Genomic DNA, 14,518 nt, shown 5'->3' on the forward strand with positions numbered 1-14,518 from the left:
AGGCCAGCAACCCCGCGGAATGCTTTCGACACCTTGTAGAGTCCATGCCCTGATGAATTGAGGCTGTTCTGAGGGCAAAAGGGGGTGCAACTCAATATTAGGAAGGTGTTCCTAATGTTTTGTACACTCAGTGTACATCAGTATGTCAGTGTAACCTGATAGCACAGAGAGAAGAGCTGAGGAAGGGTTTTAAACTTGACCCATTTAAGTGACTGACAACAGTGTGTATGTGTCACTGGTTCGTCAACATAACAAACCTGTTCTACACACAATCACTTCCTCTCACAGGAGAAATGTATACTGTACATCAACACAGCTGTGTTGTTGCTTTCAACATAGCTACTTCTATATATTTACCGGAAGGTTCGGTTTTGTTCAACATCAAGCTGTGATTATTTGAAATCAGCTGTGTAGTTCTAGTGCAAAAACCTAAAAACATGCACCCCTTCGAGTCCCCAGGACCGAGTTCGGGAAAAGCTGACTTAAAGCGTCTGTAAATCATATTCACTCCACAATCACCTGCTATTGCAGGTAACAAACAAATCAAACTAGGAATCTGTACAACCATAAGATTTCCAATAGTTTACAGTTGACTAAACTGTACGTGCCACACTGAAGGATTAACCTGTCTCAGTCTCTGGTGTGGGCAAATGTTTTGGCTTGCGGGCCACATCGGGCCACATCGGGCCACATATTCAACAGAGGGCCGCACAGACTCTTTTTAATGTTTTTTTTTTTTTGTCAAAATCAATTTGTGAGCCAGAAAAAGCACAGTTATTTGAAAATATATTAGGTACAGTCTACATACTTGTTTTTACATTAATTTGTTTACTCAAACCTCCCGCAGGCCATCTTTCCCACTACCCTTGTTTCCTGGTCCCAGTGCCTGGCATGTGTGCCAGTTGAAAGTCCTAACATAAATACAGGTGTCCCTGTCATAGGGGACTGAGGAACAAGAGCCAGCAGACTTACTCTGAGTCTTCCGGAACACCGAAGTGCTCATGAACTTGAGGAATCGGTTTGCATAGAAACCGGGCCTGTGCACTGAGACAGAGTCCTGAGGACAGAACAGAAGACAATACAAGCTTTTATCAGAGAGGGGCATTTTAGATCAATAAGAAAGTAACCTATGAATGGTGTGTATTCAGAAGGACACGTATCAGATTTGCAGCATATCAACTTACGCCGTCGTAGACCAGGGCCTTCCACGAGTGCTCCAACTTCTTAATGAATCTGAGGTAAAAAACAAAACAGGAAGCCTTGTCACAAACGTAGCTCGTAATGCAACAACCCCCCCCATCCAGAACCTGAGAGCCTTCATTTTGGCACCAAACACAGAACAGGAACCACAGCAATATTAGGTTAATGTTATGTAATACGCTCCCCTTCTAGTTACATTTTACACTTGAATTGATGGGCTGAGGCAGGCAAACACCAAATAGTGGGTGAGGGAAGAGGATTAAGAAGAAAATATATATGGGTAACAATATGAAGCTATCCATTACATTGTGTTCATTATGTAACAACCAGCCAAGACACTAACCGACAGGTCCTGAGGTCAGCTTAGAGATGCTGAGATAAGGACAGGGAATAGTGTTAGAGACACTTCTGTCTCTCTGGTGCTAGAGGCTTTTTACACTGAGGAGCTTATGTCTCTATCTCTCTCGCTCTCTCCCCCTTTCCCTCTCCGTCTCTCTTCTCTTTCTTTCTTTCCCTCTCCGTCTCTCTTCTCTTTCTTTCTTTCCCTATCCGTCTTTCTGCGTCTCTCTTTCCCTATGCGTCTTTCTGCGTCTCTCTTTCCCTATGCGTCTTTCTGCGTCTCTCTTTCCCTATGCGTCTTTCTGCGTCTCTCTTTCCCTATGCGTCTTTCTGCGTCTCTCTTTCCCTATGCGTCTTTCTGCGTCTCTCTTTCCCTATGCGTCTTTCTGCGTCTCTCTTTCCCTCTGCGTCTTTCTGCGTCTCTCTTTCCCTCTGCGTCTTTCTGCGTCTCTCTTTCCCTATGCGTCTTTCTGCGTCTCTCTTTCCCTATGCGTCTTTCTGCGTCTCTCTTTCCCTCTGCGTCTTTCTGCGTCTCTCTTTCCCTCTGCGTCTCTCTTTCCCTCTGCGTCTTTCTGCGTCTCTCTTTCCCTCTGCGTCTCTCTTTCCCTCTGCGTCTTTCTGCGTCTCTCTTTCCCTCTGCGTCTTTCTGCGTCTCTCTTTCCCTATGCGTCTTTCTGCGTCTCTCTTTCCCTATGCGTCTTTCTGCGTCTCTCTTTCCCTCTGCGTCTTTCTGCGTCTCTCTTTCCCTCTGCGTCTTTCTGCGTCTCTCTTTCCCTCTGCGTCTTTCTGCGTCTCTCTTTCCCTCTGCGTCTCTCTTTCCCTCTGCGTCTTTCTGCGTCTCTCTTTCCCTCTGCGTCTTTCTGCGTCTCTCTTTCCCTCTGCGTCTCTCTTTCCCTCTGCGTCTTTCTGCGTCTCTCTTTCCCTCTGCGTCTTTCTGCGTCTCTCTTTCCCTCTGCGTCTCTCTTTCCCTCTGCGTCTCTCTTTCCCTCTGCGTCTCTCTTTCCCTCTGCGTCTCTCTTTCCCTCTGCGTCTCTCTTTCCCTCTGCGTCTCTCTTTCCCTCTGCGTCTCTCTTTCCCTCTGCGTCTCTCTTTCCCTCTGCGTCTCTCTTTCCCTCTGCGTCTCTCTTTCCCTCTGCGTCTCTCTTTCCCTCTGCGTCTCTCTTTCCCTCTGCGTCTCTCTTTCCCTCTGCGTCTCTCTTTCCCTCTGCGTCTCTCTTTCCCTCTGCGTCTCTCTTTCCCTCTGCGTCTCTCTTTCCCTCTGCGTCTCTCTTTCCCTCTGCGTCTCTCTTTCCCTCTGCGTCTCTCTTTCCCTCTGCGTCTCTCTTTCCCTCTGCGTCTCTCTTTCCCTCTGCGTCTCTCTTTCCCTCTGCGTCTCTCTTTCCCTCTGCGTCTCTCTTTCCCTCTGCGTCTCTCTTTCCCTCTGCGTCTCTCTTTCCCTCTGCGTCTCTCTTTCCCTCTGCGTCTCTCTTTCCCTCTGCGTCTCTCTTTCCCTACCCCTCCCCAGCATAGGGACAGAAAACTCCAGGTTACAGAATATAATGCTGAACATGTAATAGTATGTCATTATTCCATGTAATAAATGTTATATTATAGCATGTTATGAAGTCATGTTATACCGGTAGGATTGCAGGATGTCGATGATGCCCAGGAAAATAAGCAGCTTCTCTTCTTTGTGTGATTTCGCAGGAATTCCACCCATCCTGAAATACAGCACAGTAAATACAAGTCCAGTCACAGAATGTAGTCAGTCAGGATTATCTGCCAAGTCATCCTTAAAAGCATCTCAGTGAGGGTTGGGTTTTGATCATTGCGAGTGTTTGTGAGAGTTTTATCCATGCATCTTTCAGTGTATGTCTAAATGTCATCAAACTATGACTGTGTATATGATTGTGTATGTGTGTTTGTATGAGTAGTATGCCTGTGGTGAGCTGACTCACGTGTCGTCTGTGGTGTGGGCCTCGGCAGCCTTGCCGTCCCCCTGGATAGACTCCATGGCTGTGGAGTAGAGGACCCTCTGGGCCACGGGCCGCTTGCCGTCCCCCCCTGCCTGGCCCGGCTCGCCCGCCTCCTTTGGGCTCTGGTCCAGGACATGCACGGCCAGGAGCAGACTGTAGTCCATGATCTTAAAGCTCTCCAACACCTGCAGCACACAACATGAAACCACACCTTAATCACCATGATCTGAAAACGACAGCAACCTGTTAGCTAGCAAAGAGTGGAAATGCAGTCGGCGCTGTCTTGGCCTTGCTGTTAGTCCTCGACTGACTAGTATCAGCCACAGGTGTGTACGTTTTAAACAACAACAAAAAGTTTTTTCTATCATCTGGTTTATTGAAATGTGACCCATATTTCTGTGTGACCAAAAATAAATAGGCACTAGTGATATTCTATTCTATTTTACTATGTTGACCAGAAGCTTTAGTTACACAGACTTGAAAAGTACAAAGTGTGTCATGCAACCACCAAGCTAAGTGTGCACCAAAAATAATTGAAGAAATCTTTGTGTAACTGATTCTTGAGCTATATAAAGAAAGGTGTTGCTCCACGGTTGAGTGATGTTTTACATATTGACCCGTGTGAGGGGCCTTCTGCCCTCTTGTCTCTGTTCCCAGGGTTTCTCAGGCCCCAGGTTTCCTCTCACTGCTCAAACAGAACGCTCTCACGACACCAGAGGGGCTCAAAAAACACAATCTGAATATGGGGTCAAGGGTGCTATCAGGCCTTTTAGTCTGGCTTGGCTGGCACTCCTTTTGCATGCCAAGTGTGTGTGTGTGTGTGTACATACATACAGTGGGGAGAACAAGTATTTGATACACTGCCGATTTTGCAGGTTTTCCTACTTACAAAGCATGTAGAGGTCTGTCATTTTTATCATAGGTACACTTCAACTGTGAGAGACGGAATCTAAAACAAAAATCCAGAAAATCACATTGTATGATTTTTAAATAATTAATTTGCATTTTATTGCATGACATAAGTATTTGATCACCTACCAACCAGTAAGAATTCCGGCTCTCACAGACCTGTTAGTTTTTCTTTAAGAAGCCCTCCTGTTCTCCACTCATTACCTGTATTAACTGCACCTGTTTGAACTCGTTACCTGTATAAAAGACACCTGTCCACACACTCAATCAAACAGATTCCAACCTCTCCACAATGGCCAAGACCAGAGAGCTGTGTAAGGACATCAGGGATAAAATTGTAGACCTGCACAAGGCTGGGATGGGCTACAGGACAATAGGCAAGCAGCTTGGTGAGAAGGAAACAACTGTTGGCGCAATTATTAGAAAATGGAAGAAGTTCAAGATGACGGTCAATCACCCTCGGTCTGGGGCTCCATGCAAGATTTCACCTCGTGGGGCATCAATGATCATGAGGAAGGTGAGGGATCAGCCCAGAACTACACGGCAGGACCTGGTCAATGACCTGAAGAGAGCTGGGACCACAGTCTCAAAGAAAACCATTAGTAACACACTACGCCGTCATGGATTAAAATCCTGCAGCGCACGCAAGGTCCCCCTGCTTAAGCCAGTGCATGTCCAGGCCCGTCTGAAGTTTGCCAATGACCATCTGGATGATCCAGAGGAGGAATGGGAGAAGGTCATGTGGTCTGATGAGACAAAAATAGAGCTTTTTGGTCTAACTCCACTCGCCGTGTTTGGAGGAAGAAGAAGTATGAGTACAACCCCAAGAACACCATCCCAACCGTGAAGCATGGAGGTGGAAACATCATTCTTTGGGGATGCTTTTCTGCAAAGGGGACAGGACGACTGCACCGTATTGAGGGGAGGATGGATGGGGCCATGTATCGCGAGATCTTGGCCAACAACCTCCTTCCCTCAGTAAGAGCATTGAAGATGGGTCGTGGCTGGGTCTTCCAGCATGACAACGACACGAAGCACACAGCCATGGCAACTAAGGAGTGGCTCCGTAAGAAGCATCTCAAGGTCCTGGAGTGGCCTAGCCAGTCTCCAGACCTGAACCCAATAGAAAATCTTTGGAGGGAGCTGAAAGTCCGTATTGCCCAGCGACAGCCCCGAAACCTGAAGGATCTGGAGAAGATCTGTAGGGAGGAGTGGGCCAAAATCCCTGCTGCAGTGTGTGCAAACCTAGTCAAGAACTACAGGAAACGTATGATCTCTGTAATTGCAAACAAAGGTTTCTGTACCAAATATTAAGTTCTGCTTTTCTGATGTATCAAATACTTATGTCATGCAATAAAATGCAAATTAATTACTTAAAAATCATACAATGTGATTTTCTGGATTTTTGTTTTAGATTCCGTCTCTCATAGTTGAAGTGTACCTATGATAAAAATTACAGACCTCTACATGCTTTGTAAGTAGGAAAACCTGCAAAATCGGCAGTGTATCAAATACTTGTTCTCCCCACTGTAGCTGTTCTATAATATTATTTTGGCTGTACTAAGTCATGTCACATGTTTCCTTGTGCCACATCAATGGATTCTAGTTACAGATACATCAGTGGTATGATAATATGTCAAAAGGCCATCTTTTCTGACCTATAACCTACTGTCCACTCCTAGTAAGTGTGTGTTGATGTTAACAACAAAGATCCTCATTCTGGGTCACATTACTTTGATTAGATCACAAAAGGCTGATTATCTGGTTCTGTTGTGGTCCTTTTCCTCAGCCTGTTTTCTATTGGCCAGTTCCATATATGGGATAATGATAGCTGAGTCCCTTATGGCACCCTATTCTCTTTATAGTGCACTACTTAGGAAGTTAGGGTGCCACTTGGGATGTACCTGATGCTGGGAATACTGTTGACGAAATCCATCTGCGTTGCTGGCTTTAGGGGTTACCATGACGATCATGATGAACATTCTTGTAATTTTTAGGTCTGCAGCCAAGCCACATTTGTCTGGGTGTTCCCCGTTATGACAGATTGAACGAAACCTGCTGTTTCATTCCCTGTTCCTGCTTTTTCTTTTTTTCGTTATTGTCTCTCTTAGACAGACACACAGACACACACACAGACAGTGTTATTAGTTTTGGGGATTTGCACGGTAATGCTTAGAATGACATGGTTCCTGTGGTCCAATGATCAGATTATCAAATTTGATCAAATTTGCATCCAAAAATGGCTAATCTTATTATGGCTGATAGCACCATAAAAATTATGACTTTCCATGCAAGCGCGTCTACACACGTACAGTGGGGAGAACAAGTATTTGATACACTGCCGATTTTGCAGGTTTTCCTACTTACAAAGCATGTAGAGGTCTGTAAGTTTTATCATAGGTACACTTCAACTGTGATAGACGGAATCTAAAACAGAAATACAGAAAATCACATTGTATGATTTTTAAGTAATTAATTTGCATTTACTTATGTCATGTTCTCCCCACTGTATGTCCTGGTTATTCCCAATAGTAAATGTCTTTATTTTTGTTTTATAAAGTACATTGTTGCTGGTTGTTTAATCATGGTTAATTATTTATATAGTGTCCTTATATGACTAATGCAAATCACGAACTCAAGCCCATATGCACAGCCACGCGCACGCGCCCACACACACACACACACAGCCACACGCTCGCAGACACAAACACACACTCAGAAAACACTTGTGCTCTTGTTCGAGCTTTGCCTTTTCCATGTATTTGATTTGCATCTGTTCCTCCTGACTCCCCCGTTCCTATTCAAAGGACACAATTTTGAATAGACCCACACACTAACCTGCCCACAGTAGGCCCATGTGACTCCCAGCTGGCCTGACCACCTCTCCTTGCCAGGCAAACCATCGCTACACAAACCATACTGCTGCCTGCCTTCATCAGGTTGGCCTCTATACTACTGCAACGGGCACTTCAAATGTGTGCATCCTTTTTCAATTGATGCTGAGCAGTGAATTACCAAGGTACAAAGTCGGTGTTCCTCCTCATCTGCAATAAAAAGCACACCCAGAAAACCTAAATTGTTTCCCTGAAAGTTCCCAGAACATTCATAAGAACGTACCCAGAACGTTGCGCTCACATTTTGTTGCGGCAGTATGACTTAAAAACATTAAATAGTACATTGTGTTATTGTATTACCTGGAAACCTAATGAAAACGTTCAGGGAATGTTCTGTCGTGGTTGTTACAGATGTTGTGCAAAACATTTGAGTTAATGTTAGGAGAACATTCCAAGGATATTTCATTACAATTCTGGAAAATCTTTTTTTATTTTTTATTCCATCAAAAATATTTGTTCAATGTTTTTGGGATGCTATCATCCTAATGTTAGATAAAACCCTAACTAAAACTTAATGGGAATCTTAGCTAATGTTCTGGGAATGATCCCGGTTTGCTGGTTAGACAATGTGAGCCAACAATAACTAACAATCACTTCAACATAATATCAACACACTATAGATGTTCAACTTGTATATGACTTCAAACTGCTGTCTGTCTTCAGAGTTTCTGGAAAAGTGGATGGAAAAGTATTAGGGAGACTATTTTAACACGTGTTCACTAAGTCACCCTTTTACAAGATTCCCTTTTCCTTGAACAAATTATCTTCGATGTAATTCAGCACATCCAAGCCCTGTCTCTCCTCTAGATCAGTCTCTTGAGAGGGTCTGTCTTTGAAACCCCACAGTACAGCATGGCCCACTTACAATGACACTAATACACTGGCACCCTTTGAAGAGGGGAATGATAGAGAGACTCTTTACATTGCAGTTAAAACATGGTGCCAGCCATGCCTTTCATACAGCCATGCCTTTCACTCTCAGGTTTTACATTGACATTTCATGGATTCCATGTTAACATTTCTAATTCAACGATTTTCCATGTTTTTTTTGGGGGGGGGTAGGCGTGATCCAGATCCAACTCTTGCCAAAGTAGTGCACTATACGGGGAATAGGGTGTCATTTGACATCGGCCCTGGCTTGATTGGCTTTGTGAGAGGGCATTGTTGTCCCTGTCATGTTCCAATGGAATTACAGAATCACATGACCCAGGAAGAGAGGAGTGGGACCAATAAAAGGTTGTTTTTGTCTGACAACATGACCGGCCTCGAGTTCCATAACAATTATGCAACACTATTTTCCCACCCCTTCTATTTGTGTGTGGTGTGTGGTGTGCGGGCGAGCGCGTGTGTACGTTTGTGAGTGCATGTGAGTATGTGTTTGTTTGCGTCTCGAGTTAATAGGGGGATTCCCAGACAAAAAGATGTTTATACATCAAGCTAAATGGCAGTCAACATCCCTCTGCCCTAGTCAAAGACCTCAACACTCATGATTGGCAACCACTTACAAAAGATTGTCCCCGTTGCTAAACTGTCATTACAATTTACATTGTCATCATCTCAACAACATCTCAGAGCCCAGCCATGCTATGACAATGACATTTGCTCTCTGTTCCAAGTCAAACACAAGCATGCTTTCCTTCAGTCTCTCTCTCCCTCTAGTCATAGACATGGACATAGTTTATTCATGTTCTCAGCTCATTCGCCATATGGAGGGCATCGAGGGAGCTGTTGTGAGATGAAGAGAGGAGGGAAAGAGAGAGTACCCTACATTTTCCTCAGTGACCCACATACAGCACAGCAGCAGAGACGTCATGGTCTCCCAATCTCATCTCGCCCCTAACCTCCCCTTCATACCCTGGCTGAATCTCCGTACAACTCCAACCTCTTCCCCCTTCTATCCCTTCCTTTCCCCCCTCTCCTGTTTTTCGGTGCTGCAGCAGGCCCTGGGGCGAGGGGTTTACTGCTTACTCATGGAAACGGACAGAGATATTGCTTTGAGGGCACTTTGCTTCCAGCTCAGGAAGGGAAGACAGGAAGCCGTGACAATAACAAACTAGCTACAGAGTCCAGAGTCACTTACAGTACAACCACTGCATTCAACATGAAACACTGTTCCCTTTAGCGTTGTGCCTTCCTAGAAGAAGAAGATAACTACTTTGAAACACAGAGGATGTGAGAGAAGGAGGAGAGCGGGAGGGACGGAAAAAGAAAGATCCCTCTAAAGACTTCAAACAAGAGGCCATCTTCGAGAGTCTGTGACGGACTCTTACCTACTTGAGCTGTATCCAATAGAAAGTCAACACTGAGGAGTGTGTGAGTTTAGTGGACAAACATAAGGAGAGGAATCAGTCAGCTATAGCAGCCATTGCCAAAGCCATCAAGGCGTGACCAGGCCCAGCCAATCAGAATGAGTTTTTCCCACAAAAGGGCTTTATTACAGACATAAATACTCCTCAGTTTCATCAGCTGTCCGGGTGGCTGGTCTCAGACAATCCCGCAGGTGAAGAAGCCAGATGTGGAGGTCCTGGGCTGGCGTGGTTAAACGTGGTCTGCGATTGTGAGGCCGGTTGGATGTACTGCCAAATTCTCTAAAACAACGTTGGAGACAGCTTATGGTAGAGAAATGAACATTAAATTCTCTGGCAACAGCTCTGGTGGACAATCCATTCCTGCAGTCAGCATGCCAATTGCATGCTCCCTCAAAACCTGAGACATCTGTGGCATTGTGTTGTGTGACAAAACCGCACATTTTAGAGTGGCCTTTTATTGTCCCAGCACAAGATGCACCTGTGTAATGATCACGCTGTTTAATCAGCTTCTTGATATGCCACACCTGTCAGGAGGATGAATTATCTTGGCAAAGGAGAATTGCTCACGAACAGGGATATAAAACAAATCTGTGCACAAAATTTGAGAGAAATACACATTTTTGCGAATGGAACATTTCTGGAATCTTTTATTTGACCAACACTTTACATGTTGCGTTTATATTTTTGTTCAATATATATACCCCTAACAGCATGCTACTCATGCAGACTAACTCCATTCATTAAGTCACCACTTGTCGTTTGCTGTTGAATAACAGCTCAGTTTAGCTATTCTCAGAGTGTCAAATAAAATAAGAGTAGATAAACCTGGTTAACGGAAGGCATGTTTTAGGGGAGTAAAACAAATGCCCTTGACAATCACATCGTAGGCTATAATGTTGCGAAGGTTTCAAAGGCTGGATGCCTGTAATAGGAAGCGTCTTCCTTCCTGTTCCTGGTCTCTGTGGCTCTGTGTCTCTACTTCCTGATGTCTACATCCTGGTTGCACCTTGGGGCAGGAGGCAGACAGGGGAACACTATAATGATCTCGCTTGTCATGGACAACACACACTGTTAAAACATATGCCTAACAGCCTCTAGGATCAGCTAACCCTCAACAATTACCAACTTGAACAATTTGTTAAAAATGCAAAACTGGCCTAAGATCAGTGTCTAGGGGTAACTTCATGCTCCTCCCACATGAGATACAGTTGAAGTCGGAAGTTTACATACACTTAGGTTGGAGTCATTAAAACTAGTTTTTCAACCACTCAAACATATTTCTTGTTAACAAACTATAGTTTTGGCAAGTCGGTTAGGACATCTACTTCGTGCATGACACAAGTAATTTTTCCAACAATTTTTTACAGAGATTATTTCACTTATAATTCACTGTATCACAATTAGTGGGTCAGAAGTTTACATGCACTAAATTGATTGCCTTTAAACAGCTTGAAAAATCCAGAAAATTATGTCATGGCTTTAGAAGCTTCTGATGGGCTAATTCACATCATTTGAGTCAATTGGAGGTGTACCTGTGGATGTAGTCGTGGCCAAAAGTTGAGAATGACACAAATATTAATTTTCAAAGTCTGCTGCCTCAGTTTGTATGATGGCAATTTGCATATACAGTAATCCCTCGTTTATCGCGGGGGTTACGTTCCGAAAATGACCCGCGATAAGTGAAATCCGCGAAATAGAAAACTTTTTTTTTTTTACAATTAGCAACTATTACATGTATACAAATACAGTGACTCACGTGTAGGCCGTTTCGTCGACATTATGGGTTTAGGAGATGTTCGAAATTACAAGATAATTTGGCCAACTTAATGTAAATTTGCCAAGCTGTTTTATGTACGTACACATAACTGCACGAGACGACAAAATGATAGCACAATTCGTAGCATGTTTTGATACAAGAAGCGGGAGTGAGTTTTTAGCGAATCAGAATGCAGAGCACAATGCACCAAAAAAAAAAAAAAAATGCATTATGAAAATCCGCGAAATAGCGAATCCGCGATAAGTGAACCGCGAAGTGGCGAGGGATCACTGTACTCCAGAATGTTATGAAGAGTGATCAGATGAATTGCAATTAATTGCAAAGTCCCTCTTTGCCATGCAAATGAACTGAATCCCCCAAAAACATTTCCACTGCATTTCAGCCCTGCCACAAAAGGACCAGCTAACATCATGTCAGTGATTCTCTCGTTAGCACAGGTGTGAGTGTTGACGAGGACAAGGCTTGAGATCATGCTGATTGAGTTCGAATAACAGACTGGAAGCTTCAAAAGGAGGGTGGTGCTTGGAATCATTGTTCTTCCTCTGTCTACCATGGTTACCTGCAAGGAAACATGTGCCATCATCATTGCTTTGCACAAAAAGGGCTTCACAGGCAAGGATATTGCTGCCATTAAGATTGCACCTAAATCAACCATTTATTGTATCATCAAAAACTTCAAGGAGAGTGGTTCAATTGTTGTGAAGAAGGCTTCAGGGCGACCAAGAAAGTCCAGCAAGCGCCAGGACCGTCTCCTAAAGTTGATTCAGCTGCGGGATCGGGGCACCACCAGTACAGAGCTTGCTCAGGAATGGCAGCAGGCAGGTGTGAGTGCATCTGCACGCACAGTGAGGTGAAGACTTTTGGAGGATGGCCTGGTGTCAAGAAGGGCAGCAAAGAAGCCACTTCTCTCCAGGAAAAACATCAGGGACAGACTGATATTCTGTAAAAGGTACAGGGATTGGACTGCTGAAGACTGGGGTAAAGTCATTTTCTCGGATGAATCGCCTTTCTGATTTTTTGGGGCACCCGGAAAAAAGCTTGTCCGGAGAAGACAAGGTGAGCTACCATCAGTCCTGTGTCATGCCAACAGTAAAGCATCCTGAGACCATTCATCTGTGGGGTTGCTTCTCAGCCAAGGGAGTAGGCTCACTCACAATTTTGACTAAGAACACAGCCATGAATAAAGAATGGTACCAACACATCCTCCAAGAGCAACTTCTCCCAACCATCCAGGAACAGTTTGGTGACGAACAATGCCTTTTCCAGCATGATGGAGCACCTTGCCGTAAGGCAAAAGTGATAACTAACAAAACATCGATATTTTGGGTCCATGGCCAGTAAACTCCCCAGACCTTAATCCCATTGAGAACTTGTGGTCAATCCTCAAGAGGCGGGTGGACAAACAAAACCCCACAAATTCTGACAAACTCCAAGCATTGATTATGCAAGAACGGGCTGTCATCAGTCAGGATGTGGCCCAGAAGTTAATTGACAGCATTCCAAGGAGGATTGCAGAGGTCTTGAAAAAGGGTGAACACTGCAAATATTGACTCTTTGCATCAACTTAATGTAATTGTCAATAAAAGCCTTTGACACTTATGAAATGCTTGTAATTATAGTTCAGCATTCCATAGTAACATCTGACAAAAATATCTAAAGACACTGAAGCAGCAAACTTTGTGAAAATTTATATTTGTGTCATTCTCAAAACTTTTGGCCACGACTGTATTTCAAGGCCTATCTTCAAACTCAGTGCCTCTTTGCTTGACATCATAGGAAAATCAAAAGAAATCAGCCAAGACCAAGAAAAAAATGTATAGACCTCCACAAGTCTGGTTTACCCTTGGGAACAATTTCCAAACGCTTTAAGGTACCACGTTCATCTGTACAAACAATAGTACACAAGTATAAACTCCATGGGACCACGCAGCCATCATACCGCTCAGGAAGGAGACACGTTCTGTCTCCTAGAGATGAACGTACTTTGGTGCGAAATGTGGAAATCAATCCCAGAACAACAGCAAAGGACCTCGTGAAGATGCTTGAGGAAACAGGTACAAAAGTATCTATATCCACAGTGGAACGAGTCCTATATCGACATAACCTGAAAGGCTGCTGGGCAAGGAAGAAACCACTGCTCCGAAACTGCCATAAAAAAAGCCAGAATACGGTTTGCACATGGGGACAAAGATCGTACTTTTTGCAGAAATGTCCTGTGGTCTGACGAAACAAAAATAGAACTGCTTGGCCATGCAAGCCAAAGAACACCATCCCAACCATGAAGCACGGGAGTGGCAGCATCATGTTGTGGGGGTGCTTTGCTGCAGGAGGGATTGGTGCACTTCACAAAATAGATGGCATCATGAGGAAGGACAATTATGTGGATATATTGAAGCAACATCTCAAGATATCAGAGAGGAAGTTAAAGCTTGGTTGCAAATGGGTCTTCCAAATGGACAATGACCCCAAGCATACTTCCAAAGTTGTGGCAAAATGGCAAAGCTCTGACCTCAATCCTATAGACAATTTGTGGGCAGAACTGAGAAAGTGTGTGCGAGCAAGGAGGCCTACAAACCTGACTCAGTTACACCAGCTCTATCAGGAGGAATGGGCCAAAATTCACCCAACTTATTGTGGGAAGCTTGTGGAAGGCTACCCGAAACATTTGACCCAAGTTAAACAATTTAAAGGCAATGCTACCAAATACTAATTGAGTGTATGTAAACTTCTGACCCACTGGGAATGTGATGAAAGAAATAAAAGCTCAAATAAATCATTCTCTCTACTATTATTCTGACATTTCACATTATTAAAATAAAGTGGTGATCCTAACTGACCTAAGACAGGGAATTTCTTGTTGGATTAAATGTCAAGAATTGTGAAAAACTGAGTTTAAATGTATTTGGCTAAGGTGTATTTAAACTTCCGACTTCAACTGTATGTCCCGTCATCCCCTCAGAGCTAGCCCAAATAAAAATCACATTTTATTTGTCACACGAGCCAAATACAATAGGTGTTGACCATGAAATGCTGACTTAGGAGCCCTTTTCCAACAACGCAGAGTTAAAAAGTACGAAAATTATCACCATTAAAAAAGGAAATACTAACACAATAAAATAGCAATAACAATACTGA

The 14,518-nt window shown here is 43.9% G+C and overlaps 1 protein-coding gene across 5 annotated transcripts in view; it reads right to left on the minus strand.

The window, feature by feature from the left end:
• Positions 1-14,518, minus strand: part of LOC139576649 (phosphatidylinositol 4-phosphate 5-kinase type-1 beta-like) — a 94,195-nt gene that overhangs the window by 11,222 nt on the left and 68,455 nt on the right. For all 5 annotated transcript variants that reach the window (XM_071402957.1, XM_071402959.1, XM_071402955.1 and 2 more), the window contains 4 exons: positions 3,477-3,679; positions 3,156-3,239; positions 1,185-1,233; positions 973-1,057 (listed from right to left, as the gene is read on the minus strand). In XM_071402957.1, coding sequence (XP_071259058.1) covers positions 973-1,057; positions 1,185-1,233; positions 3,156-3,239; positions 3,477-3,679 — 421 coding nt within the window. The remainder of the gene's footprint in view (positions 1-972; positions 1,058-1,184; positions 1,234-3,155; positions 3,240-3,476; positions 3,680-14,518) is intronic.

This window comes from Salvelinus alpinus, chromosome 5 (assembly GCF_045679555.1).
Source record: "Salvelinus alpinus chromosome 5, SLU_Salpinus.1, whole genome shotgun sequence".
Lineage (NCBI taxonomy): Eukaryota > Metazoa > Chordata > Actinopteri > Salmoniformes > Salmonidae > Salvelinus > Salvelinus alpinus.